The sequence below is a fragment of the Ovis aries genome, chromosome 3 (genome assembly GCF_016772045.2).
Source record: "Ovis aries strain OAR_USU_Benz2616 breed Rambouillet chromosome 3, ARS-UI_Ramb_v3.0, whole genome shotgun sequence".
Classification (NCBI taxonomy): Eukaryota; Metazoa; Chordata; class Mammalia; order Artiodactyla; family Bovidae; genus Ovis; species Ovis aries.
Genome location: NC_056056.1, coordinates 217906153 through 217934047, shown reverse-complemented (window position 1 = coordinate 217934047; position 27895 = coordinate 217906153). Strand labels below are relative to the sequence as shown.

At 38.3% G+C, this 27895-nt stretch overlaps 1 protein-coding gene across 1 annotated transcript; it reads left to right on the top strand.

The window, feature by feature from the left end:
- The first annotated feature begins 406 nt into the window (after positions 1 to 406).
- Positions 407 to 25925, top strand: ST13 (ST13 Hsp70 interacting protein). Its single transcript, XM_027968140.3, has 12 exons — positions 407 to 605; positions 4543 to 4600; positions 6100 to 6175; positions 8205 to 8275; positions 11872 to 11938; positions 14320 to 14404; positions 14529 to 14639; positions 18233 to 18335; positions 19915 to 20031; positions 20886 to 20934; positions 23071 to 23195; positions 23725 to 25925. Exons 1-12 carry the CDS (start codon positions 496 to 498, stop codon positions 23851 to 23853), a joined length of 1101 nt encoding a protein of 366 aa, XP_027823941.1. The 5' UTR covers positions 407 to 495; the 3' UTR covers positions 23854 to 25925.
- Positions 25926 to 27895: the final 1970 nt, after the last annotated feature.

Sequence of the window (27895 nt, the reverse complement as noted above, 5' to 3'; positions counted from 1 at the left end):
CGGCGCAGTATGCTTACGTCACGCCCAGAGCTGTGAGGGACGCTCCGGCCGGAGGGCCATCTTGGTGGCGTCATGGCATCCTGTTCTATTTAATGGTCACACTCAAGAGACTATTCTGTTCTAAATGACTACCTGCAGAGTCTAACAGCTTCCGCCTCCTTGAAAGCACAGGATAGGAGGATGATCCCTCTAAAGCACCAGTTCTAGCGTTAATATAAGAATGAGTGTATGGAGAGGCAGGCAACAGCACGAACAGCCACGCTTCTAGAAGGTTCTGAGCAGTGCGCAGGACAGTGGCAGAGGGAGTAGGAATGAACAGGCGAAGGACCCGGGGTCACGAGACCGTTGGGTGGGCGGAGCCAGCGGCCAGGGAGGTTCTAGTCTGTTCTGCCTCGCGGCAGCCGCCCCCTTTACGCGGTCACGCTGAAGTAGCGCCCGGGCCTGGAATCGGGCCGCCGCCTTCGCCGCGCCGCCGCCTCCCGCCACCGCTAGACTATGGACCCCCGCAAAGTGAGCGAGCTTCGAGCCTTCGTGAAAATGTGTAAGCAGGACCCCAGCGTTCTGCACACCGAGGAGATGCGCTTCCTGAGGGAGTGGGTGGAGAGGTGAGACCCGGGCCTGAGGACCGTTGGGGGGAGGGAAGAGGGACGGCCGGAGCGGGTGCTGGGCCCCGAGCTGGCGCGGGGCAGAGGAGCGGGGAGCTCGGCGGCGGGGCTCACTCCCTGGAGGCCACCTCGAGGGGCTAATGGAGGATCGGGACGCTTAGATGGTTCAGGGGCACGGAAAGAAATGGCAGAGCTGGGTTGCCTGCACCCTGAGGTGGCCCAGGGGTGTGTCTTCGTCGAAATACGGAGATGCAGGGTGTTGCGGGGACCTGGACACTGTAGACGGGAAGGGGGAGGGCGGCAAGACTGCTCTTTAGCGTGGAGTTGTTTTTCTTGCCGTCTCTGGTGTCCTGTTGAAGTCGCAGTAACACAAAGCAACTCTTACACGCACTATGCTCTTAAAAATTGGTGTGGTTAATAAGTTACGGTACAAGTGATAGCTGTATGTGATTACGATTCTAAGTGCGTAGAATTATTTTGGGAATCACTTCTTGTCCTTTGGTAGTGGCAGTTCCATCCCTTCAAACACTGTAAGAAAAATGATTTTTTAAGAACCCGCTTGTTAACACCGTCTGTTCTTGTTATCTGTAACTCCAGAGTACGTCGCTACGAGCGTGAAATTAATTGAACAGGCATTGTGCCAGATGCTAGCTATGAAACAGTATGAGAACAATCTGTTGAGTAATACAAATGAATAAACACAGAAACTCGTTTTGATATTTAGAGGTTAGTATTGTGCGTTTTGGAGGGGAACTTAAAGGGAACCCTTCCCCGAGATGATTTTTTTTAAATCAATACCTCTGGTGAGGAATTTGAAAGAGATGACATTCAAAATTGCATCTCACGGTGATGCGTAGCGACAGTACAAAGAAACGAGGCCCTTAAAAGGTACTACCCTAAACATTGATGTGTTTACTTCAGTAATATTTTTATAGGGAAAGCTGCACCAACGATTAGCCAACATTTGAAAGACTAGTTCTTCCAATGAGCTTGTTCTAATGAAGAGATTTAAGTTCAAATCCATCAACATTATTTGTGGTGGGATAGTCTTTTTTTTTCTAAGTTTCTCAGTCCTTGTTTACCCATACCAGTTTTCTCGCTACTGTAAGATTTCTGCTCCTGATACTTATGTAAAAATTTGAGCACACTTACAGTTAGTTACTGTAGTAGCTTAGTAACAGTTGTTAACAGTTAAGAATACTGTTCTGCAGATTCTCCTTTTTGACAGAAAAAAGCCCGTAAGAGCTGCAGTTAGATTTTCAGGACTAGAAACTGAGATCTAGATTTTAGTTGTTAATTGCGTAACTTGATCCAAAAGTGTCACTTAAGGTATTTGTGTGCTTTCCTCTTATTATCCATTCTTTAGAGGAAAGAGCCTACAGTCAGTTCAGGTTCTTAAAATTGCAGGAAAAAGGGACCTATACTGCAGAAAGAAATAACTGGCATCAAAAGTGAACGTTATACCCAGTGGATACATGGTTTGTTCCACCCCTAGATGGGTAGAGAGGACTCTGAAGAAAAGTTAAAACATATCTGAGAACATTGTTGTTAACTTATCACGGAGAGCTGGTCGCTATGTAAGAGAATTCTGATTTAAGGTCTGAAAAATACTCTGAGGTGTCGTTAAAAAAAAAAAAGATAACCTTGTGTCTTATTTTAATGTTTCCAGTAGGTAATTCCAGTTTTTCTTTCTGGTTCTTTTTATATTTCTCTTTTGGTTGGCTTAAGTATGGAATGAGGGGTCTTGGCATGTGTACACACCTAATTCTGAACGTTTAAGCTGAGGTACTAACCTACAAGCTTTTGTTACTTGTTGCCATCTAAATTAAAACTTAAATGGTTGCGGTCTCTGAAGTGTTTCAGTTCCTCTCTTTTCTGCCTTCATATCACCCTTCTTAAAGCAGTCTAAGGTTATAGTAGATTGGGCTGAATGTGGAGACTTGCAAGGTCTAAGAATATTCCTAAAGGCTACTTCAGTTTCCATTTCAGGTTTTCCTCCACTCCGGTACTAAATTAGTCATGGATACTGCGGCTTAGACAATCTGTTTGCTTATTTGCCATAATTTCTACCATTATGTATACCTTCAAACTTCATTTAGTGTTAAGAATTTATAAGTTTAATATACTGGACAAAGAGAAATATGAAGAAAAAAATTTTGGCTCTGTAGCTAGTGGGAATTGGGGAGGCTACAATCTTTCCCAGAAATATGTTTTGGAGTATTTTTGTTTTTCTAGAGGCAGAAGTGTTTTCTGAAGCTGTTTTCTCCTATTTGACAACTCTGTCTACATTCTATCTTGTAGGTGCTTTTTATCCTTTCATTTTATGGTAATTTAAGATAAAAGGGAGTATCTTTGTATTCTGGTCTCCAGCATAGTACATGGACTTCAGCAAATACTCTTTTTTTGTCTTTAAAAAAAATATATGTATTTATTTTATTGAAATACAGTTGCAGGTGAAGAGCAAGGTGATTCAGTTATACGTATATTTCAAAATTATTTTCCATTATGTGTTAGTTGCTCAGTTGTGTCTGACTCTTCATGACCTCATGGACTGTAGCCCTTCAGGCTCCTCTGTCCATGAGATTCTCCAAGCAAGAATACTGGAGTGGGTTGCCATTTCCTTTTTCAATAGTTCTCTGTGCTATATAGTAAAGCTTTGTTTCAGCAGATATTTTAAATGAAGTGAACCGAATGCATTTGCACTGTCAGTGAATTTAGAATATAGCACCCAGTTTTTTGTACATGTGTGTCAGTAACTATACCAGAGTAGACTGAATGTTGCCAAAGTAAGAGAATTAGGACTGAAGTCTTCTGTGATCCCACAGGAGAAGGTCTCTGCACTAGTCCTATGTAAACGCCTGTATTGACAAAGTCCAGTTCGAAATTTTGACAGGGAACTAGCTTGTTTTCAATCTTGGATGCATAAAATAAAACTTCTGTACCTATAAATTGGTGTTACCTTCCAGTAGTTAACTAGAATTTGGAGTGTGAGAAATTCTAAATCTAGTTTATGAATAAAACCCTCTTGGGTTTTCCTCCCAAGTTTTAAATTTTTTGGAAACTGTTTTCTAGCTTGCAAACAATGCAAATGTAGTATGAAGAACTTTTTTCCTGAACTGTTTTCAACACTGTGTCCCCAGTGCCATTTAGGTGTGTGTTCTACAAACAAGGACTGTCCTTTGCAGTGCAGTCATCAGCTCAGGAAACTGATGCATTAATATTATCTAGTCTGCAGAATTACATGTTGCACTTTGTTGTCATGTCTCTGTTCTGAAATAGTACTTCAGTCTCACTGATTTTCATGACCTTGGCAATTTTTAATATTACGAGCCAGTTGTTTTATAGAACTTAGCTCAATTTGGGTTTGTCTGATCTTTCCTTAGGGTTAGATTTTGTTTAATACATTACTTGGCAGGACTGTTACCTCCCAGGGTTTTTTGCTTTTTGTTTTTAATTATTTTAATTGGAGGCTGGTTACTTTACAATATTGCAGTGGTTTTTGCCATACTCTCCCAAGGTTTTAACATGAATTAAACTGTTAGGACTGTGTTTGGATGTCACCCTAAATACATTCTGGAATGCTGCATTTTGAAACTTACTTAGTTTAAGAATTCTAGTGTCTTCATTAAAATTTAACTGAAAAGAACTCATATTTGATTACTGTGTTCTTTTGAAAAGTTAATTTTAAAGAATTTTGTCCTGTTTGTATGCTTGTTCCTTATCATTAAATCCCTTCACTCTGCTGAATTGCATGCTTAGGTGTTTTGGATTATGTAATGATTTAGTGATTGGTACACAGGAGCCATTTTTCATTATCAGTATCAAAGATACTGAGTAGTTGAAGATTCTTTTTGATAACTATCACATTAAATAGAATGGGAAAGGTGCACATTTAATTTTAGTTTTCTAAATATATTTTTTTCTCATCTTCCTCAAGCATGGGGGGTAAAATACCACCTGCTGCTCATAAAACTAAAGTGGAAGAAAATACCAAGGTAAGTTACGAATTTCATTTGTGTGTTTAGTGATAAAGTACTATAAGGTTTCTTAGGAATGTTTTTCACCTGCTGCCCTCAAATTACCACCCCTGATTTCTCCAAGAAATCATTTGGAAATAAGATCTCGATAAGATTTCTATTTTGCTGTCAAATCTCTGTAATCTGATTTGACACTTAGAATGTGGGGTTGAATGTTCACTGTGTTGTAAAATAAGTGATACTAAACGCTGGATGCATGTTATATGCATGAGCTGTAAGTGGTAAGCTCTGTCATTGTGTGCGTTTGTAGTCTTCATCATTTGGGGTGGGGGAGGGCAATGCCGCATGTCTTGCTGGATCTTACTTCCCCACTGAGGATCAGGATCAAACCTGGAACTGCAGTGAATCCTAACCTTTGGGCCTCTGGGGAATTCCCATTCATAATTATCATCATTTTTTACCATGTAGTATAGTATTTTTGTTGGTACTTTATTAATATTTGGAAAGTAAATGAAAAAACAGCCCAAATTTGTTGTGCTCTATTTTTTCTGCCTACTCCCTGAGGGGTATTTCTGAGTGTGATTCAGGGTGTTGCTTTAGCATATTTGCCAAAAAGGTGTGTACAGTAGGGAGGTTGCTGGGGGAGGTTACTGCTGCTGCTGTCGCTTCAGTTGTGTCTGACTCTGTGCAACCCCATAGACGGCAGCCTACCAGGCTCCCCATCCCTGGGATTCTCCAGGCAAGAACACTGGAGTGGGCTGCCATTTCCTTCTCCAATGCATGAAAGTGAAAAGTGAAAGTGAAGTCACTCAGTCGTGGGGGAGGTTACTGGTAGCTAAAGTTTAGAAATGAGGGTGGGGGAAGAGTGCTCTCTTCAGGATTCTTTTTTCTGTTATTTTGTGCCTCTATGTCTAGAAGGTTTTCCCCTCCTCAGAATTTTCTCTTTAGCTGTCTTAAATTGATGAGAAAATTTGCCGTTTTATTATTTAACATTATCTTTGAGGGGTGAAATGAGAGAAGTAAAAGCTCCAGGAATAGTTAATTCTTTTTTTAGATGAGTCATTTGTCAGTTTGCTAGATTCTGAGCCCTAGATAGACTATTTTGCCATATGATAAATACGTATGAAGATGAAATTGTGTTTAACGTGTATCTCTGCTAAAACTTTTTGTTTTGCAAAAGTAGTTATGTGTTTGATTATGGGGAGTTGTGGACTACAGTGCCTGGTAAGGCATAATATGTGGTATATCCACTTTATTAGCTTCCTAAAATCTTAACGTTTTTAAAATTCTAAAACTCATTGTCTAAATGGTTTGGATAAGGGAGTGGACCTATACTTAAAAAGAGCAATAAAAATAGAAAACTAAAGTAGTTTACTAAAACGCAACAAGATAGAACATTAACAACTGAAATATAGTGTATGTGAATAGTATATATATATAAATCTGTATAAATTAATAGAATATATATTGGGTGTGTTATTAAATGCTGATAGCGTTGTTTGCCTTCCCTTTGCTAGGAAGAAAAAACAGATAGTAAGAAGGCGGAGGAAAACATAAAGACAGACGAACCATCAAGTGAGGAAAGTGATCTAGGTGAGGAGATGGTAGTTAGTGTGTATTTGATAATATAATATGATCACTATAATATGATCCTGTGTTGATTTTTTTACTAGATTGACTAATCAGTGCTAATAGTAGTATAACATGAACTACATATGAAACTTGAAATTTTCTAGTAGCCGCATTTTAAAAATTAAAATCAGTTGAAATTAATTCAAATAATGGATTTAGACTAATATGTAAAATGTTATTAGCATTTCAACATGTGATCAGTATGGAAAAATTGTTAATGAGCTGTTTTTCCATTTTTCATAGTAGGTCTTCAAATTCAGAGTATTTAAATATTTATAGTATATCTCAATGCGGATGTTACATTTTGTTGGAAATACTTGATCAGTATTCAGACATGAAATTTGTTTAAAAAAAAACAAAACAATTTTTTTTGTTTAAAAAAAAATTTGTAGAGAAACTTGGGTCACATACCCAGCTGTTTCTAGATGTGTGTAAAAATGTACAAATAACTGAATCAAGTACCAAAAAATTGTTTTCCTTTAGTATCTGCATCTATGTTAGTAATATTGCTTCAGTTTAGAAGAATTGATGTGTCATGGGCCTGGGGTTTTATTTGGTTTTGTTTTTTCAGACTACAAACTGATAAATTTCTTCATAAATTTGGAGGTCCTTTGAGACTATAAATATATACCCTAGTTATTAATTGGATAGTCTCTTAATTCATAGAACCTATCTAAAAGCTAAACAAAAAATAGTTAAAATTTTTAAAATTTTGAATTGGTTCTTAATCTTTGGTATGTTGGAAAGGGCTTGTTGTTTGGGGGCTTAATCAGATCTTTTACTTACTGTAAAATAGTTTTTAGTCTTACAGTTTTATGAAAATTACCGTGACTATAATCATTTCTAAAAAATTAAGCATTTTGTGCTTGAATTAAGCTGTTGGCTCAGCAGGTAAAGAATCTGCCTGCAGTGAAGAAGACGAGAGTTCAGCCCTGGATCGGAAAGATTCCCTGGAGGAGGAAATGGCAACCCACTCCAGTATTCTCGACTAGAGAATTCCATGGACAGAGGAGCCTGGTGGGCTATAGTCCATGGGGTTGCAAAGAGTCAGACACACACAAGCTTGAGTGCACACACAAGCTCAGTTCCTGTTAAAAATGAATTAAAATTTTCTTTTTTGGATGTGAATTCTGATTTCAGGTAGCTAATTCTGATTTCATTCTTTTTTGACTGTTTAGAGGAAGCTGCTTTTATCAAATTCACTTTGCTAAATATGTTTCCTAATACTGTATCAGTAGTACTTGCTGTGCTAAGTCACTTCAGTTGTATCTGACTCTGCGACTGTAGCCCTCCAGGCTCCTCTGTCCATGGGATTCTCCAGGCAAGAATACTGGAGTGGGCTGCCATGCCCTTCTCTAGGGGGTCTTTCTGACCCAGAGATTGAACCCAAATCTCTCTTGTCTCCTGCATTGGCAGGTGGGCTCTTTACCACAAGTGCCACCTGGGAAGCCCTGTCAGTAGTATACCTTGAGTTTAAAATTTATCCGTGCTGTTTACAAAGACAGAAATTGGTTAAGTTAAATATTTTACCACGATTTACAACAGTTTCACAGTAACTTGTGCTATCTGCGTAAAATTAAAAAAAAAAAAAAGTATAGTGTATTGGTATGTAGAACGGAGTATTTGCATTGAATCGGTTTGTCGACATTGACTAAATCAGTGGTGTGTCTGTGTATAATACGTACTAGGAATAGTGTGTAGACTCTGCTCTTGGCAGGGTACCTACTATAGTGTGATAACATACTTTATGTGCCTATTAAAATGAAATGTAATCTCACCAAAACAATAGAATTGTGTTTTACAAGGAAATATTTTAGTATATCGGTTTAAATAAAACTAACAAAGTAAAATATTTAAGTTAATCTGGAGTGAAATGTTCAGTTCATCAGTTACACAAGCCAAGGTTAGTTCGTTTTTAATAGCTTCCTGTGGCCAGTGGCTACTATGTTGGATAGCACAGATCTTACTGTCATTTTCTTAACTTTGACAGAAATTGACAATGAAGGTGTGATTGAACCAGACACTGATGCACCTCAAGAAATGGGAGATGAAAATGTAGAGGTAAAGTCAATGGCTTATTTTCTATTTGCTGTCAGGACTGTGAAAGCTTACCTGTTGCAGTTATCTTATGACGTGTTTCTCCTAGGAAAAGGGCATGTTAAATCTTACTCTGACTTAAGGCATCTAGGAAAGCATTTATTACTTAAAATATTTGGGAAAACTCCCTGTATTTTTAATCATACTCTAAAAAAATGCTGGTTTTCTGTTAATCTATTTCAGTTTTGCCTCTGGTTGACCTGCTCTTAAAACTATAGAGTTCACCTCACATTTATTTCTACAAGTGGAATTGCCTCTTAATGGGATATCTAGTACCAGTTGTTTTCTAAAATGATTTTGTCACAACACACTATATTAATCTCAAGGTGGTGAAAATTGATTCTTGGGAGGCAGGTCTTGACAAAAACCTTTAGGTGTTACTGTGGTTATTGGTATTCCAGAGATCATAACACATTAACATGTATGGAGTATATCTGCACAATTAAAATGGAGGAGGTGAGAAGTAAGGGCAAAATGCCTAGTAAGCTTTTTTGGGGATTGATAATGAAATGGAGCTTGAGAAACAGTATAATGTATTAATCATAGCTTAAAAGATTGGTCCAGGCCCTTATCACTACTTAATATTGTCCTATTTCATCATTGCCATACTGCGTAAAATGGTGGTGTTCATCTCAGTGTGTCTAGGTTTATAATACTTTGTATTTATCCTACTTGGGATTTACTAGGCATCTTAAATCCTAGGGTGATTAACTTTTTTTTTAAGCTCTGGAGTATTTACAGCTAGTATCTCTTTCAAAAACGGCTTCTTTCCCATTCTCTCTACTATCATTCAGGAGCCGTAGTTAGATACACATTAGACCTTTTCATCATTAAGTTCCATCTCTTTAACACTGATGAATTACATATGCTTTCTTTGTCTAATCAGCTGTTCTATCAAAGTTGGAATTTGAATGCTTGTTTTTCATTTTGATATTTTCACTTTGATTTTTATTTTAAAGATGACTTGGTTATTTATAAGTGTCTTGCTCCTTACTCATTTTCAGATCTATCTTAATAGTCTTAAAACATTAAATTCTTTTATCAGATTGTTTTGCTGGTCTTATTCTCGTGTTATATTTTCTGACTCTTGCTCATTGAGGTACTTTGTTTATTGTAGTTCGCACGCGAGAGAGAGACTGTGTGTGTGTGGATGTTTTATGGAAAGTTTTTGAGGCCTAAATAGGTGTTTCTCCGGAGAGAGAGAGATGTTTGCTTCCATCAACACTCTGATTTGGTGCTACTGACTCAAGGGCCACTTTAAATTTTCATGGTTTTTTCCTTGAATGTTTAACTACACAAGTAATGTGACTGTGGTTATGAATTTTCAGTGGAGATTTCTTTTTCTTCTCACTACACAGCCCTCCCTCTTTGCACAGGTTTATTTTTGGAATAGGCATTTGGGGTTCCCGACTGGTTTTGGAGGCTGTCTGAGTAGGCAGCATACGTTTGTGTCACCTGAATCTAGACTTTGTTTCATGTGTCCTGCACTATGTTCAAAAACAGAATTGCAAGGTCACCAGGTTTGATACCTTCCACAATGTTAAAAGCAGATGGAGTGCCTGGCACCTGGCTGAATTTCATGTCTTCATTTAATCTTGTTCTTTGAGGATTTCTACATTCTTAGGTCATAGATGGCTTTTGAAAGGTGTGTTTTAGACTTGTTCAGAGTATCATGTGTACCGTATTGCCATAAACTGAAGTCGTCTTTTTACAAATTATCCTGGCCCTGCAGGATGTCTTACTATCTGACAAGTGTGTTTTCCTTTGTTCTTTTTAGAAGGGTTTTTTAGTTTGTCCAAAATGTGTATGAATTTTTGTTGGAATTGCTTTGAATTTACTGAGTAACTTAAGGTTCAGTTCAGTCACTCAGTCGTGTCCAACTCTTTGCGACGCCGTGAATCGCAGCACGCCAAGCCTCCCTGTCCATCACCAACTCCCGGAGTTCACTCAAACTCATGTCCATCGAGTTGGTGATGCCATCCAGCCATCTCATCCTCGGTCGTCCCCTTTTCTTCCTGCCCCCAATCCCTCCCATCATCAGAGTCTTTTCCAACGAGTCAACTCTTCTCATGAGGTGGCCAAAGTACTGGAGTTTCAGCTTCAGCATCATTCCCTCCAAAGAAATCCCAGGACTGATCTCCTTTAGAATGGACTGGTTGGATCTCCTTGCAGTCCAAGGGACTCTCAAGAGTCTTCTCCAACACTACAGTTCAAAAGCATCAATTCTTCGGTGCTCAGCTTTCTTCACAGTCCAACTCTCACATCCATACATGACCACTGGAAAGATTGATGTAGTCAGTAGATTTTTCATGAGCATAGTGTTTATCTGTGTCCTTTAACAGAATTTTATCTCTTGCCCTTTCCCCTCCCTTGAAAGTCTTGTGTGCTCTTAGAATGGGATCCTCTTCTATTGTATTTTAGAATTGACTTCTACAGATGTGGAAGAACTCTGGGTTTATTTTTTATGTAGCTTTTGTATCTGAGAACTTCATTCAATTGTCATAGCAAATCTAATAACTTGTCAGTTCTATTGGGTTTTCTAGGTACAAAGACAGCTTGGTATTTTCCTTCCAGTTTTTAAATCTGTCAAATCATTTTCTTGCCGGGACAAATCATTTTCTTAATGAATTAGCCAGCATATTTTATAGTGATGGTGATAGAGTGGATTTTTTTTTGTTAAATTGCTTCTTGTAGGACATTTGCTATGTTTTTGTCATTAATAATCTTTGTAGTGTCAACATCTTGTACAGTGTCTTGTTCTGTCTAGTATAGGTGCTCATGGATGGTTATCGGACCAAAAGAATGGGACACTTTTCTTGTGTAGATTCAAGCCTCTTAGGAACTAACTTTTTCACTTGTGAGGAGACCGGGTTTTATAGTACAGGCATGCCTCCAAGATATTGTGAGTTAGGTTTCAGACCTTTAGGATAAAGTGAGTCACAAATTTTTTTGTGCATATAAGAAGCTATCTTGATACTATACTGTAGTCTGTTAAGTGTGCCATAACATTATATCTTTAAAAATGTGCATATCTTAATTTAAAAGTACTTTACTGCTAAAAAAAATTGGCCATCTGAGGCTTCAGCAAGTCATAGTAGTAACATCACAGATCACCATAGCAAATACAACACAAAGTGAGCAAGTGCTGTTGGAAAAATACCTCCTGTAGACTCCTGGGGTTGCCAAAACCCCTCAGTTTGTAAAAGGTGCAGTGTTTCTTTGCAAAGTACAATTTTTAAAAAGCTATGCCTATACTTGTGAATAACTAGAAAAGATTTGAAAAAACTAGGTTGGCAAAAACCTGCTCTGATCAGGATGGAGGGGAGCAAAAATCATGTCTAGGGCAGAGTATACAGGGAGTGAAATTTATTGTTTAGTATGAAAGATTAAAATGTATCCTGTACGATTTCTTACTAATTATCCTCTTTATTCCCTGAAGACCAGAGACGAATGAATGAAAATGGGAGTTGTGATTACTACACCCCTAAGAAAATCCAAATTGTTTCCTCTTTCTCTTTGCTTTTCTACTAATTCTGAGTTGATCTTCAATTTCCCCCTAGATAACTGAGGAGATGATGGATCAGGCAAATGATAAAAAAGTGGCTGCCATTGATGCCCTAAATGATGGTGAGTGTTCTTTTTTTTTTCTCTTTGCTGTATTTCTGTAGTAGTCTGAATATTCTCTTCTCTAGTTTTCTGCTACAGTAACTGTTAATAATGGGCAAGTGAAAGGGAATTTAAATTTTTTGGGTATTTTGTGCTGGAGAAGAAAGTGTCCTGTTCTCCACTCAGCTCTTGCCCATTGATAGAGAGGCTGGAATGAGCACTCAAGTATCATTATCTTGCCTCAGAGTGTGGACAGATCCTGATTGTCACTCCAAGACTGTGCTTTCTTAACTATAGTGTTTTTCACCTGACAAGAGGCTTTTAAAAGGTGGACGACTTCACCCCAAAGGGTATTAGATCAGTGATCCTCAACTTTTTACATAGTAAAACCCTTGACAAATACTGTCCATTGACATAACAGTCTTGTTCTAGTCTCTGCATGTTAGAACCTCTTCAGAAAATCCTATCAGAATGGGAGAGTGCTGATAGTATAAGTATATTGTTTAATTACTTAAAATGTATAACAACAAATTATTTAGTAACTGGGTACTAAGCAGACCTCTTCATACCTGTGGCTTAGTGTCACAATGCCATTGTTGAATAGATGCTGTTGTGCATTTGGACTTCATCCATCGACTTAGAAGATGACTAAAGTTTTATTTTACAATGGTTTCCACACCATCAGGGAAGGCCCTAGAATGAGTTCAGTGTTGACTGGTACTCAGGTTCCTATATATGATTGCCGTACCTTAATCGGTTGTCTACCTGAAATGTCTCTCTTGCTTTCTGATCACTGTTCCTAGGTTATTCTTACTTAGAACTTGTTTTTATTGTTACACACTTCTTTGCTTGTAACCTGCAATTAACTTTTGCATACGTTTTGAAGATAATTATAGCATAAGACCTGCTAGAGTCAGATCCCATATTTGCCGTCCCAGCCTTGTTCTCTTTTTGAATATTAATCTTCCATTCTCACTTTCCTTCAGTGTTCCTTTACTTATGCTTTACTGCTTCTGTATAAAGGTCGTCTTCACCTGTTTCAACTTTCAATTTGTACCCAGCAGTTCATCCCAGCCACTTCTCTTCCTGACCGTTCCTTTTCCACACTAATCTTTTCTTAAAAGCCCCACCCCCTAGGATTTCTGTTTACCTAACAGAATGAGGAGTGGTTAGATTCTAGATATATTTTAAAAGTAGAGACAGGGGTTTTGGTTTCAGATTGTGCAGTCGAGAATAACTGCAAGATTTGGGGCTTGAGGGTAGATCAGGAGTTTCCAAACTGCAGCCTCATGTTTTTATAGAGTTGGTGGAACATGGGCCACACCCATTTACGTTTTGTTGGAGGCTGCTTTCCCACTAAAACTGCAGAGCTGAATAGTTACTATTGTTAGTCTGCAAAGCCTGAAATAATTATTAAATTGCCCTTTCTAGAAAATGTTGCTGACCTCTAAACTAGACTGAACGAAGGAGCCATTTAGTTTGTAAAGTCAAAATCTTTGTCTCTAATATATTTACTTGTGTTATCCTATTATATACATAAAAAGTGTTTAGTTGAGAATGTAGGGTAGGGGAATAAATTTGGAGATGGGGTAGGAATTAAGAGTTTCATTTTGAACGTGGTAGATGTGAATTGCTTGTTAGACATCCAAATCTAACTTCTAATAGGCATCTGTAGGAGTAACTGATAAGACAGAACATTTTTCTGCATTGTTTCGTGAGTTCTGTTAAGGTCCTTAACACTTTAGTTAACTGGGTAAATATTTTTCATAGTGAATTGTGGCCTTTACTTTAAACCTCTTTGTTTTGTCTCACTAGTTTCCTGTGTATTATGTTTATTTATTAACTGACTTTACTGAAGGTACTAATAAACAAAAGCCAACTACGAGGATACTGAAAATGAATTTAAAATACGGGTATGGTCTTTCATCAGTTCTAGTCCACCACCACCCCCCTTTTTTTTGGCTTTTGAACCGTCTCTGATATGTATAATTTATTGGTCTCTGATATGTTTAGTTTTTTTTTGAATTTCTATATCAGCCTCATGAACGTAGTATGGGTACTTTTTCCTTTATAAGTTTAATTTTATCCTTTTAATGGATAAAAGAAAATTAATGGAATAAAATTGTCTTAGCCTTTGATTTTATCTTAATTTAAAAAGTCAATAAGTCCTACCAAGAGTGTGGTATTCTGATATTTTTAAGGGGAGTTGTGTTCCCCAAAATTCTCTTTGTCTTGGGTGACTTACAGTATAGGTAAAGATTTGCTTTGAAGAGCTACTTTTGTGTATTAATTTAGAAACTAGTCTTCTACTGGACTAAAAGGGGAATGTGAAAGGCTAATAAAAGAGATAAACAGTTAATATTTTTTATCCACTATTTCTCAATAAACTTGTTTCACTTTAGGTGAACTACAGAAAGCCATTGACTTGTTCACAGATGCCATCAAGCTAAATCCTCGTTTGGCTATTCTGTATGCCAAGAGAGCCAGGTGAGAAATCTAAATAAAGGAGCTAATTTCCGCTTATTTGTTTAGATAGAATTGCTTCTGTGGCAATCCTAAAGATGTTGTTGTTTGAAATGAATATTTTTTTAACACCAAACTTATTTTTTAGTGTCTTCATCAAATTACAGAAGCCAAATGCTGCCATCCGAGACTGTGACAGAGCTATTGAAATAAATCCTGATTCAGCTCAGCCATACAAGTGGCGAGGGAAAGCGCACAGGTAAATAACGGAACCTAGTTATTTTCAGAGCTCTTTAAATTTAAATCTGGTATTTTAGTATACCTTCTTTTTATTAAAAAAAAGGAAAAAGAAACCTGATATGGTATATGCTCAATATGTAAAACTGAGAGACTCTATGTCATATGGAACAAGTAAGAAAATAAGAATTCTTTTTACTTCCTCCATTCAATGAATATCAGTGTTAACATCTTCAGCCACATGTAGCCAAGGATTTTTCTCAAAGTTGTCTCTAAGAAAAGAGAGTAACTTTATATCAGTGTCTTACAAACTTTCTCTTATTTTAAGACTTTGTCATTGTAACTTAACATTAAACAACCAGTATATTATGGAAGAAGGAATACGATAACTTGAAACTACTTCAATCACTGCTTGGTAATATGAACTATCAGATAAGGGGGAAATAAATGAATTTCACCCAGATTAGTAATCAGATCTGAAAGCAAAGTTTAATATATGGATAAGTCTTTGTGGTTTGGGGTGAAGTGTCCTGTGCTGTTTACGTCTTACTGGATTGGAAAAGTTCTGTGCTTCAAGGGCGGGTGCAGATGGAGGTGAACATGCTTGGGACCTATTGTGTTCAGTTCAGTTCAGTTACTGTCGTGTCCGACTCTTTGCGACGCCATGAATAGCAGCACGCATCCATCACCAACTCCCGGAGTTCACTCAGACTCAACATCCATCGAGTCAGTGATGCCATCCAACCATCTCATCTTCGGTCGTCCCCTTCTCCTCCTGCCCTCAATCCCTCCCAGCATCAGAGTCTTTTCCAATAAGTCAACTCTTCGCATGAGGTGGCCAAAGTACTGGAGTTTCAGCTTCAGCATCATTCCCTCCAAAGAAATCCCAGGGCTGATCTCCTTTAGAATGGACTGGTTGGATCTCCTTGCAGTCCAAGGGACTCTCAAAAATCTTCTCCAATACCACAGTTCAAAAGCATCAATTCTTCGGTGCTCAGCTTTCTTCACAGTCCAACTCTCACATCCATACATGACCACTGGAAAAACCATAGCCTTGACTAGACGGACCTTTGTTGGCAAAGTAATGTCTCTGCTTTTCAATATGCTATCTAGGTTGGTCATAACTTTTCTTCCAAGGAGTAAGTGTCTTTTAATTTCATGGCTGCAGTCACCATCTGCAGTCATTTTGGAGCCCAGAAAAATAAAGTCTGACACTGTTTCCACTGTTTCCCCTTCTATTTCCCATGAAGTGATGGGAAATGATGATCTTCATTTTCTGAGTTGAGCTTTAAGCCAACTTTTCCCTCTCCACTTTCACTTTCATCAAGAGGCTTTTTAGTTCCTCTTCACTTTCTGCCATAAAGGTGGTATCATCTGCATATCTGAGGTTATTGATAATTCTCTCGGCAATCTTGATTCCAGCTTGTGCTTCGTCCAGCCCAGCGTTTCTCATGATGTACTCTGCATATATACAGCCTTGATGTACTCCTTTTCCTATTTGGAACCAGTCTGTTGTTCCATGTCCAGTTCTAACTGTTGCTTCCTGACCTGCATACAGATTTCTCAAGAGGCAGGTCAGATGGTCTGTATTCCCATCTCTTTCAGAATTTTCTACAGTTTATTGTGATCCATACAGTCAAAGGCTTTGGCATAGTCAATAAAGCAGAAATAGATGTTTTTCTGGAACTCTCTTGCTTTTTAGATGATCCAGCGGATGTTGGCAGTTGTATTAGGTGACTCAGTAAAGTAGCTCTAATGATTATGAAGACAATGTTAAAGATACAGGTAAAAGATTGGAAAATTGTTATTAATGCTCTCTGGGTATACGAAAGATCATGCATTGCTGTGGATTGTCTTAAAGACCCCATTTGTCTTTGAGCATTTCTTTTGTCTACTGGTACAAGAAGTCATTCTGTACTTTGACTTGGAACAGACCATTTCTCCAAGAAATCATGGTTTGTCTTAATGGGACTATTTTGTGGAAAACTGAAGTTTGGCCACTTAGGTATGTTTATTGTTTCCAGGATATCACCACTGTCATTTCAGTTAACTTAAAAATATAATGTTCTTGGGGTAAAAAGTTTTAAAATTTTGAGTTTATACTGACATTTTCAATTAAAATTCAGCATTAAGTGTTTTGCCTTTTGTATTTTTTGACAGTATTCTAGAATCATGCCTTAAGAAGTGATACATGCTCTAAGTGGGTTTTTTGGTTTTTTTTGGTAGTTTTTTCTTATCCTTAGGATACATCTCACTTATGATATAGTCAAAATGCTATTTTAAAAATTACTTGCATAAATTTTTCCTGCATGGTTAATGTTGTCAATGTGATAAACAAGTAGCCTCTTTTTATTTCTGCTTGTGTTCAGGGTTAGGGCTTGTTTTATTTCTGTCTGTTCTTATTTGAGTATGTGAAACATTTGCATGTTTAAAGACTCAAAACTGAGTTAATAGGTATACCCGGAGAAGTCTCATTTCCATTGCTATCCTCTACTCCATTTGGAGAATCCCATGGACGGAGGAGCCTGGTGGGCTACAGTCCACGGGGTCGCAAAGAATCGGACACGACTGAGCGACTTCACTCACTCACTCACCAAACTTTAGTTTCTTATTCATCTTCTATTTTAAATAAAATGTGTACACATGTATTGTTCCCTATCTCATATAGAAGTTAGATGTTAAATACACATCATGTTAACTGTTTTTTGTTTGTTTTTGAGGGGCAAGGGCTCATGTTCACCATAGATGGGAGGCCAGCTGGGGAGAAGGTGGCAGGTGGCACAGCCACCTTATACAGCATGCCATGCTGGTCCACGGTCAAACCAGTGGTGGCCTCAGCTCCATTGCCCCCCAGGCTGACTCTGGCTCTGCCCGGCCACCACAACCCCTGGGGACCATTCAGAGGCATCACTGGAGGGTGTGTGGTTAGTTGAGCAGCTGGTGGTTCTCCCCATATCCTCGTTGGTCATGGGGACGTCTCTTTTTGGCGGAAGGCATTCCTGACTCCTCTCATGAACAGATTTCATACTGCTTTGTGGTGGTCTGGATCCTGGAAAGGGTCGGTTTACTCCTTGGGGCGTCAGAAGGGGCTTCTTTGTGACTGCCCTGCACCCTTCTGTGCTTTTGGCTGGAGCGCCCATATCTGAGCTTCCAGGGCTTCTGAGCAGCTGTAATAAGAAGCAGTGTCCTCTCCACTGTCTTGGGAGCCGGCCCATCTTACGGCGCTCCCTGGGCTCCTCCTGCTGGTTCTGAAGCCGCCGCAACAGCGACCGCCACCATCCCTAGCCCCAGAGCCACCCCACACCCCTTAACTCTGTTTTTGATGAGTTGGAAATTGTGGCTCTACATAATTTTAAAAAATATATTCTGAATTAAAAAGAATTTTTTAAAGTTATTAAATGTTTTTTAGTAAAACAGCTTCCCAGTTACCATAGAGGAAATAAACTCATACTAAATTTTTATAGAGTAGAAATGTAATAATTAGTTCATGAAAATTTGTAGTTCCTTATCTAACTTAAACCTGTTCTGTTACAGTCCTTTTTTATAAGAAAGACACTGTGCTACATAAATGAATATGGATAAAGGCCTCTGAAAATTACTTTAAATCTGTTTCAGACTTCTGGGCCATTGGGAAGAAGCTGCCCATGATCTTGCCCTTGCCTGTAAGCTGGATTATGATGAAGATGCTAGTGCAATGCTGAAGGAAGTTCAACCAAGGGTATGTTAAAGTAAAGGAAGGGAAAGTCATTACGGTGATACTCCTTGGCTCTGTTACTTAACCCTTGGCAGTAAATTTACTGCAGATGCAAAGAAACAACCATTAGAAGTTACAGTCTGTAATCACTTAAATTTGTGTTGAATTCAGGATCCTCATTGAATTTTCATGCTTTAATTTCTCATTCAGTTATTTACAGCAGGCTCTGTTTGCAGGCCTGCAAAGTTATAACCAGAAAATTAGGAATGGTAAAGGGGACATCAACTTTTTACAGAGGAGAAAACAGAAAATCTAGAAAATGTGACACAAGATTGAGTCTGGCTTGTCTGTATTTCTGTCTAAAATTGTTAGTTAAAATAACTTAGTGCATCTATATGGCAAATCGTTCCTTTTGTGTGAAATTCCACTCTGAAGAATTTACTCTCAAAGACTTTAAGATAGTGGAAGTTTTATTAAATTTAATCTGTCAGATGATTTGATTTTCTTTCTTTTATAACGGCTAAATCAACAAGGTTATTGAGTGAAATATTCTAGAACGCAAATTCTTAAATAATCATGAAGAAGCTAAAGTAACAGTCGAATATGAATCTTAGATTTCTATTCTATGAATAAATGCTAGATTCCAAGTATTTGACATCTACTCTGTACTAGTGCCTGGTTGATTCTTATAGTTAAAACTAACATACTTCTCTTCTTTGCCCCCTCATTTGACTGATGAGGAAAACTTAAGTATAATTAAACTGTGGGAAATAACTGCTATATGTGTTCCCAGTCTCTGCCTTCCCATGGCAGGTATTGGGCAAGAATTGCCATGCAATTTGACATCTGTTTATCATCTTTGCACTAGTTAATTGTTTGAAATTTTTAACACTCCTCTAACTTCAAATCCCAGCCTCTTGTCTCTGTGTCACAATTGATAAGCCTCTGCTGTGCTTAGTCACTCAGTCGTGTCTGACTCAAAATTTTAAGACCCTGTGGACTGTAGCCCGCCAGGCTCCTCCCTCCATGGGAATTCTCCAGGCAGGAATGCTGTGGGATGCCATGTCCTCCTCCAGGGAATCTTTCCAGCCCAGGATTCGAACCCAGGTCTCCCGCATTGCAGACGGATTCTTTACCGTCTGAGCCACCAGAGAAGCCCAAGAATACTGGAGTTGGTAGCCTGTCCCTTCTCCAGGGGATCTTCCCGATCCAGGAATCGAGCTGGAGTCTCCTACGTTGCAGGCAGATTCTTTACCAGCTGAGCTGCCAGGGAAGCCCACTCACATTGTCATTAAGGTTCTGAGTCTCACTGCTTGGCCGTGGTAGCTCTAAGATCTGCTGCCGGCACGTGAACTGTAGCTGCCCAGACATGGTTCCCTCTTCACATCCTTTAATGATGGCCTCATTAACCCAGAATTTATCCACCATCCGCTTGTGGCTGAGTTAGGTCTTTTTCTGTAAGATAAACTTAATTAATTTTTCAGAACTGTGTTAAGTTTAATCTTTCCCCAAAGAAAAATAATTCTTTAACAAAACTATTGATTTGTGTTGACCTTATTCCATTTTCAGAGAAGACATTTTTCTGTGACTGTTTCTTTCCTAGGCCCAGAAAATTGCTGAACATCGGAGAAAGTATGAGCGAAAACGTGAAGAGCGTGAGATCAAAGAAAGACTAGAAAGGGTTAAGAAGGCTCGGGAAGAACATGAGAGAGCCCAGAGGGTAAGATTTCTGTACCTAAACCATTAAAGAGAAATATAGTAGATTAGACTTTTTTGGATATCATTCTAATTCTTGGCTTTTTTAAAATAAAAAGAGCTGGCTGCAGTTCTATGGGATAGTGATACTACTTAAAAGGAGGTTTTCCTTCCCTTCATTGCTTAGTCTTCAAGTTCTTAAGTGAGTTTTTATAGCACCAATTTATCCTTGCTTGTGTTCTCCTAAAATCAAGACTTCTTCCTGGCCAGGTAATTAATTTAAAACTTGCCAGTATTATTTGCTTTGTTTAGAATGCATGCCCTGATTTTAAGTTTTATGATTCCTTCTGTTTTAGTAGTGAATTCATAGCTATTTAAAATTGACTCGTTATTTTTTAGTTTTAGTTCCAAGTCCAAAATACTACTTAAAATCATTAGCAAAAGTTATGCTGAGTTGCTTCAGTTATGTCCAACTCTCTGAGACGCTGTGGACTACTGTAGCCTGCCAGGCTCCTCTGTCCATGGGATTCTCCAGGCAAGAATACTGGAGTGGGTTGCCATGCCCTCCTCCAGGGCATCTTCCCGACTCAGAGTTTGAACCTGCTCTTATGTCTACTGCATTGGCAGGCGGGTTCTTTACCACTAGCTTCCACCTGGGAAGCCCACCAAAAGTAATACTTCCTCATTGAGAATCCAATTGAAAGTTGGTTTTTTGAGGGATGGGATGTTGTCTTTAGCCCAGTATTGCCTTTTGAAACTTGTCATTCTTGTACCTCCTCTAGCTAGTTTATTTTACGGTTTTTTCATGGTTTGTATGGATAAGGTAGGCATGAACAGCAGACTTCTTACTATGTAATTTATTTCCTTTTTGTATTAAAGGAGGAAGAAGCCAGAAGACAATCAGGATCTCAGTATGGCTCTTTTCCAGGTATTTTGAAAGAAAAATTAAAATTCCTAATATTGTAGATAATTGGGGATTATTCTCATTTTCGGGCTCAGGTGTGTATATTGTATTTAGTACCATTAGTCCCTGGGAAAGTTTCATTCTTGGTAAAATTTTGTTATTGGAAATACAGTATATTATTTTCCTATAAGCATTGAATACTGGCAGTGAAAGTGTTAGTCACTCAGTGGTGTCCAACTCCTTGCGATTCCATGGACTAAAGCCCGCCAGGCTCCTTCTGTTCATAGAATTTTCCAGGCTAGAGTACTGGAGTGGGTAGCCATTTCCTTCTCAAGGGGATCTTCCCCACCCAGGGATTAAACCTGGTTCTCCTGCATTGCAGGCAGGTTCTTTACCTTCTTTACTGTCTGAGCCACCGGCAGAGGCCTCTGCAGTATAGGTAGAAGAGCTGTTAAAAAGGTACTCAGTATATTTTTGGATACTTTCTGAATTGAGGCAGTGTGACATTTATGTAAAGATGAAGAGGTTTTTTTTTGTTTTTTTTTTTTTTGAGTTTGTCATTGTAATGGGGAATCAGCAGCTTCAAAGTAACTAGCTTTCTTGTGAAGAGTTATAGAGGCAGGTACACACCACCTCTCTACTTAGAATTTACGTGATCAGAGGCTAGAAAAGGTAGCTGCTGTTGTGAAAGGTCATGTGCCGGCAACTAAAAAAGTGGGTGGGGATGACTTGGAGCAAAAGCAAGAAAATAGATTTTAGCTCATGGCTTACTTTTTGTTTATAAGTTAATACCTCATATCAGGTTGCTTGTTTTAGAAAATGACCACTACTGTGGGCTAGCACTTGAGATAATTTTTTGTATGATGGGCTTTATGACATAGATTTGACAAGCAGGCTGTCTCACTGTTGTTGCTTTGGGTCAGTAATTTTTGTGGAGACTAGTTTTAAAAAGTCACAGCAGCGTAAGAAACTAGAAGTTGTTTTCAGGTCTCCTTATCTGATTAGGTCTTATCTGTGATTGTTAGTTATTTATGGGCATGTTTGAATTGTTGAGACAGATGGAAATCACTTTGTTGTGTATATTTCTTCTTTAGAGTAGCTTTACTTGTAATGACTTGATCCATGGAATATGTTAATGTTACCTGTATTTCTCTTTAGGATGTCTTTATATTATTATAGTGTGTTAATTGTGACTTTAGAATATCTCCAGTGAATGTAAAGATTAATGGTAATGAAAAATTGAGTAGAAAAATTTGAGTTTATAATCTAAAAATATACTAGAATTAGATTGTTTTTTGTTACAGCTTTTTTTTTCACTTTCAGAAATTTTGATGTAATTTGGGTGAAGATTAAAAAATCCATAAGCTTTTTCTTTTTCCCTCTTTAATTTTGGCCACATTGTGTGGCTTAAAGGATCTCAGTTCCCTGACCAGGGATTGAACCCAGGCCACGGCAATGAAAACATCAAATCCTAACCACTAGATCACCAGGGAACTTCCAAAAATCCACAACTTTTTATAACATGTATTTAGGGTAGTTCTTGAAGGAATAACTGCTTAGAAGAATATTGTTTTTAAGAAGAAAAACACGACTTTAAATTGAAACAGATGAATAATATTAAAGACTGAGAAGATACAAGATGACTTATTATACTTTTTAATTGTATTTCTTCTTTTTAAAAAAATATTTATTTTTAATTGGAGGATGATTGCTTTACAATATTGTATCAGTTTCTGCCATATATCAACATTGGTGTGTATTCTGCCGCTCAGTCGTGTCTGACTCTTTGCGACTTCATGGGCTATAGCCCACCAGGCTCCTCTGTCCATCAGATTTCCCGTGCGAATACTGGAGTGGGTTGCCATTTCCTTCTCCAATATCAACATTAGACTTTTCAATTTTATAATTCCAAAGGACTATTAGCTTTCTCTCTAGTTTTGTTACTAGGGAATAAGTATTTACAGCCTTATTTTTAAAAAGAAAATTTGATGATAAAAATTACATCTTGTAGCCTCCAGTTTGAATGTTCAGACTGTTTAGTGTTCAGCAGCAGCCTTGTTCTTTGTGCATGCACATGTTTTTATCAGAGGAAATAATACGCTCCCAGACTACTTGGGAATATGGTTGGTGTCTATACAGATCTCTCATTTATTCTTGCAGGCGGCTTTCCTGGGGGAATGCCTGGTAATTTTCCTGGAGGAATGCCTGGAATGGGAGGGGGAATGCCGGGAATGCCTGGCCTCAATGAAATTCTTAGTGATCCCGAGGTCCTTGCAGCCATGCAGGTAAGACTTGGAAGAACAAAGTTGAACTTTATATCATTAAACATCTTTTTTTCATAATTCCATGTGGGAACATACTAAGGTTACTCTGATAGCCATATTTTACTGAGCTGAATTTACCCAGTAGCTTATTATGTAGTCGTGACGTTCATTTTCTGTTTTTCAGAATGAGTAGTTCAAGTTTTTAAAAAGCAGTCTATAGGGAATACTCTGCAATAGTTGGTAATTATATCCAGTTGTCCTTATCTTTATATCAAAATTGTATACCTCTTTTTTCAATTGTCTTGGGTGACATAGTCGAGTTTGACTTTGAAGTGCGCATTAATGATATTTATGCTTCAGGGGTTTGTCCAAATCTGAGTTGATTTAGCCATGAGGAAGGTTGGAGGATGATTGCTGTCAGTGTTGTGTCAGTTTCTGCCGTATATCAGAACTATAGGTCTAAGAGATAGGGTTTAGGATAATAAAATTGATGACCCATAGAATATTTTTTTAATACTAAAAATATATATACATATACCTTTCTTTGCAGGATCCAGAAGTTATGGTGGCCTTCCAGGATGTGGCCCAGAACCCGGCAAATATGTCAAAATATCAGAGCAACCCAAAGGTTATGAATCTCATCAGTAAATTGTCAGCCAAATTTGGAGGTCAAGCATAATGCTCTTCTGACATAAAGCCCTGCTGGAGGAAAAGCAACTTAGATCACCTAATGGATGTTGCAATAATACAAACCAGTGTACCTCTGACCTTCTCATGAAGAAAGCTGGGGTGCTTTGAAGATAATCCCTACCCCTTTGCCCCAGATGCAGCTGAAAACATTTTACAGCGGTTTGCCATTAGGGTATTCATTCAGATAATGTTTTCTTACTAGAAATTTAAAACTTTAAGCAATTTTTAAACCTTAAAAATATTTAAAAAGGTGTATTAACCCCTACATTTTTCTTTACTAATGATTTTGATTTTTTCCTTTGAATTAATTAGGCAAGTAAGATACATCAGTGTGGAAGATTTATTGTTCCAAGTTTGAGTGAAATAAAGATTTGTTAGTGGGAGACAAATACAACATTTAAATAGATAAAGTTTGAATTGGACATATGGTTACTGAGGCATTTTGATTTGTCTTTTTAATTGCTTTGTTGTTACTATCTTAAATGATTTGCTTCTGGAACTCTTGGGACCACCAGTATTGCAGTAGGGCCTGGGGAGGGACTGGAAGTACTTGGCAGGGCAGCAGTCATCGTACTACATTTTATATCACATGTCCCCTTGCGCACATGCAGTTAAATCTTACGCTGTGGTGGAGGGATGGTTTTTATAATGCTGCAGTAAAATTGCATTACTTAGCTCTGTTCTTGTCTGATACCTGAAATAAATGTTTCGTATTTCCACATAGGGGAAATAGGGGAATGTTTTCCTTTCTGTATTTCTGTGTTTAAAAATGTCCTTTACACATCAGAAAATGCCCAATTTGTCTGCTTTTTCTGCTCGTTTTCAGTTTTTTCTTCCTACTCTTCTTGGGCTAAAGATGGTCCTCTTTGACTAACATCATTGCTATCATTATTCATAGCATAATTGTGCAGGCATATTTAATGCTGGGTTTAATGTTTAATACAAACAGTGACTATGTAGGGTAATACCGATAATAGCTTCAGTTTCTTACTTGGCGAAGAGATTTCATATTTAAGTGTTAGATTTTCTCTTTGGTGAAATCGTAACATATCAAAGGACCTTGGAAGAAGGGATTCCCTTTGATGTTTGGTCTCCTACTTAGGAAATACCTATTGCAGTTTGAGTTTATCCTGTAGTATTAATCTTTGGAGAGTTTTGAATTAATTGATACGCAGAAAGGGAAACTTGACTTCCTAATCACTATTGAGATTCACGATGATTCTTCATTGTGGAGTTGTCAGCATTGTGAAAGATTCATTGTTCTATTCAGTTCTTAAATACTGCAACTCTCTTTACTCCCCTTTCCTCTCTTCCAAGGATAAAGAAAATGATTTTCTGTTGTACATCCAATTCTTACATTACATGAAACTTAAGTCCAAGCACTGTTAACAAGAATTGCTAGGTTTCTACTTAGCTATCTTTCAATTTAAAGTGCCAGTGTTGAACAGAAATTTCAAGGGATGAGACCCCCTATACTTTGCTTCTTTGAGGAATCAGTGGTAGGAGCAGTGATGTAAATTCCATGGAACACATTTCTGAAATCATAAGATAATTCAGGTTCTCACCCTTTGCTGTATACAAGCAAATAGAAATGCATCAGTGAAGTGAGAAAAAACTATGCTGATTGAGCATGCATTTTAAACCCTTTAGAAATACTCAGCATATAAACCTGAATTTGAGCTTGCTGATGCTCCTTTTGTTAATGTGTGTTCTCCATTCTCAAAATTTCCAGTGTGTGCTGTGAGTACCTCAGGACCAGCTACTGCTGGATTTTTTATTTGATTTATACATTACCTAAGTGTGTTCTAACATAAGTGCGTAAAAGTAAAATTGTTTTTCTGAAAATGTAATCCTGTGCTTTTAGATTTCTACGTTAATATAAAGCACGTGCTTTGTTTCAGTAGGAACTCAACATCATCATTTCTAAACCAGAAATGTCCTTTTCTTGTGCCAATGATGCTATATAAAAAGGAAGAGTAAAGGAATTTTTTTCTGCTTAAAAATACATAGTTACTGGATATTTCTAGCTACATTAAAAATAAAGTATGGCTTCAAACTGAATATTGACTGTTCCCACCACCGTCACTCCCCTTTTTTTCCAGCACGTCCTATATTTTCTATGTCTATCACTCATGCACAGTATACTTTAGATTCTACAGTGTTGTTAAGAAGGACCCCTAAAAATATATTCTGTTAAGTAAAACGGAGCTTTACATATCCTCAGGTAGCAGTTCAGAGGTAAGCAATTCTGCCATATTCAGAAACAGGAGAGGGCATCAAGGAAGCCTATACTGAGATACTTTAAAAAATGGGAAACGTTCATTTGAAGGGCATTGGTTAAGTAAGGAATGTCACATCACTGGTTGTGATGAAGTGCTTGTTAGTCCTCTTGTAATGGGCCCAATAGTTTAGTTGCTCAGTCGTATCTGACTCTGTGACCCCATGGACTGCAGCACGCCAGGCTTCCCTGTCCATCACTAACTCCTGGAGCTTGCTCAAACTCGTGTCCATCAAGTCAACGATGCCATCCAACCAATAAGGGACTAAAAAAATTAGTTTTTATTAAAAACTGGTGCAGTGATTTTAAAATTAAATATGTAGCAATATTTATAACCAATAAAGCACACTTTAAAAGAAGTGCATGTGTTAAGTAGGCAAACATAGTTAATGATAGCTGATAAACTTCTAAAAGTTAAATCAAAACTGAAGAAGCCGTGTTGATTTGGCAAAAACTTTAAAACTATGGCTTGTAAGTAAATAGGTGGAACCAGAGTAGCAAAGAGGTAAATAGCATCAGTTCAGTTCAGTTGCTCAGTCGTGTCCGACTTTGCGACCCCATGAATCGCAGCATGCCAGGCCTCCCTGTCCATCACCATCTCCCGGAGTTCACGCAGACATCCATCGAGTCCGTGATGCCATCCAACCATCTCGGTCATCCCCTTCTGCCCGCAATCCTTCCCAGCATCAGAGTCTTTTCCAGTGAGTCAACTCTGCATGAGGTGGCCAAAGTACTGGAGTTTCAGCTTTAGCATCATTCCTTCCAAAGAAATCCCAGGGTTGATCTCCTTCAAAATGGACTGGTTGGATCTCCTTGCAGTCCAAGGGACTCTCAAGAGTCTTCTCCAACACCACAGTTCAAAAGCATCAATTCTTCGGCACTCACCCTTCACGGTCCAGCTCACATCCATACATGACCACAGGGAAAACCATAGCTTTGACCAAACGGACCTTAGTCGGCAAAGTAATGTCTCTGCTTTTGAATATACTATCTAGGTTGGTCATAACTTTTTTTCCAAGGAGTAAGCGTCTGTTAATTTCATGGCTGCAGTCACCATCTGCAGTGATTTTGGAGCACAAAAAGAGTCTGACTGTTTCTACTGTTTCCCCATCTATTTCCCGTGAAGTGATGGGACCAGATGCCATGATCTTCGTTTTCTGAATGTTGAGCTTTAAGTCAACTTTTTCACTCTCTTTCATCAAGAGGCTTTTTAGCTCCTCTTCACTTTCTGCCATAAGGGTGGTGTCATCTGCATATCTGAGGTTATTCATATTTCTCCCAGCAGTCTTGATTCCAGCTTGTGTTTCTCCCAGCCCAGCATTTCTCATGATGTACTCTGCATATAAGTTAAATAAGCAGGGTGACAATATACAGCCTTGACACACTCCTTTTCCTATTTGGAACCAGTCTGTTGTTCCATGTCCAGTTCTGACTGGTATTCCCATCTCTCAGAATTTTCCACAGTTTCTTGTGATCCACACAGTCAAAGCCTTTGGCATAGTCAATAAAAAGCAGAAACAGATGTTTTTCTGGAACTCTCTTGCTTTTTCCATGATCCAGCTGATGTTGGCAATTTGATCTCTGGTTCCTTGGCCTTTTCTAAAACCAGCTTGAATATCGGAGTTCACGGTTCATGTATTGCTGAAGCCTGGCTTGGAGAATTTTGAGCATTACTTTACTAGCATGTGAGATGAGTGCAATTGTGCGATAGTTTGAGCATTCTTTGGCATTGCCTTTCTTTGGGATTGGAATG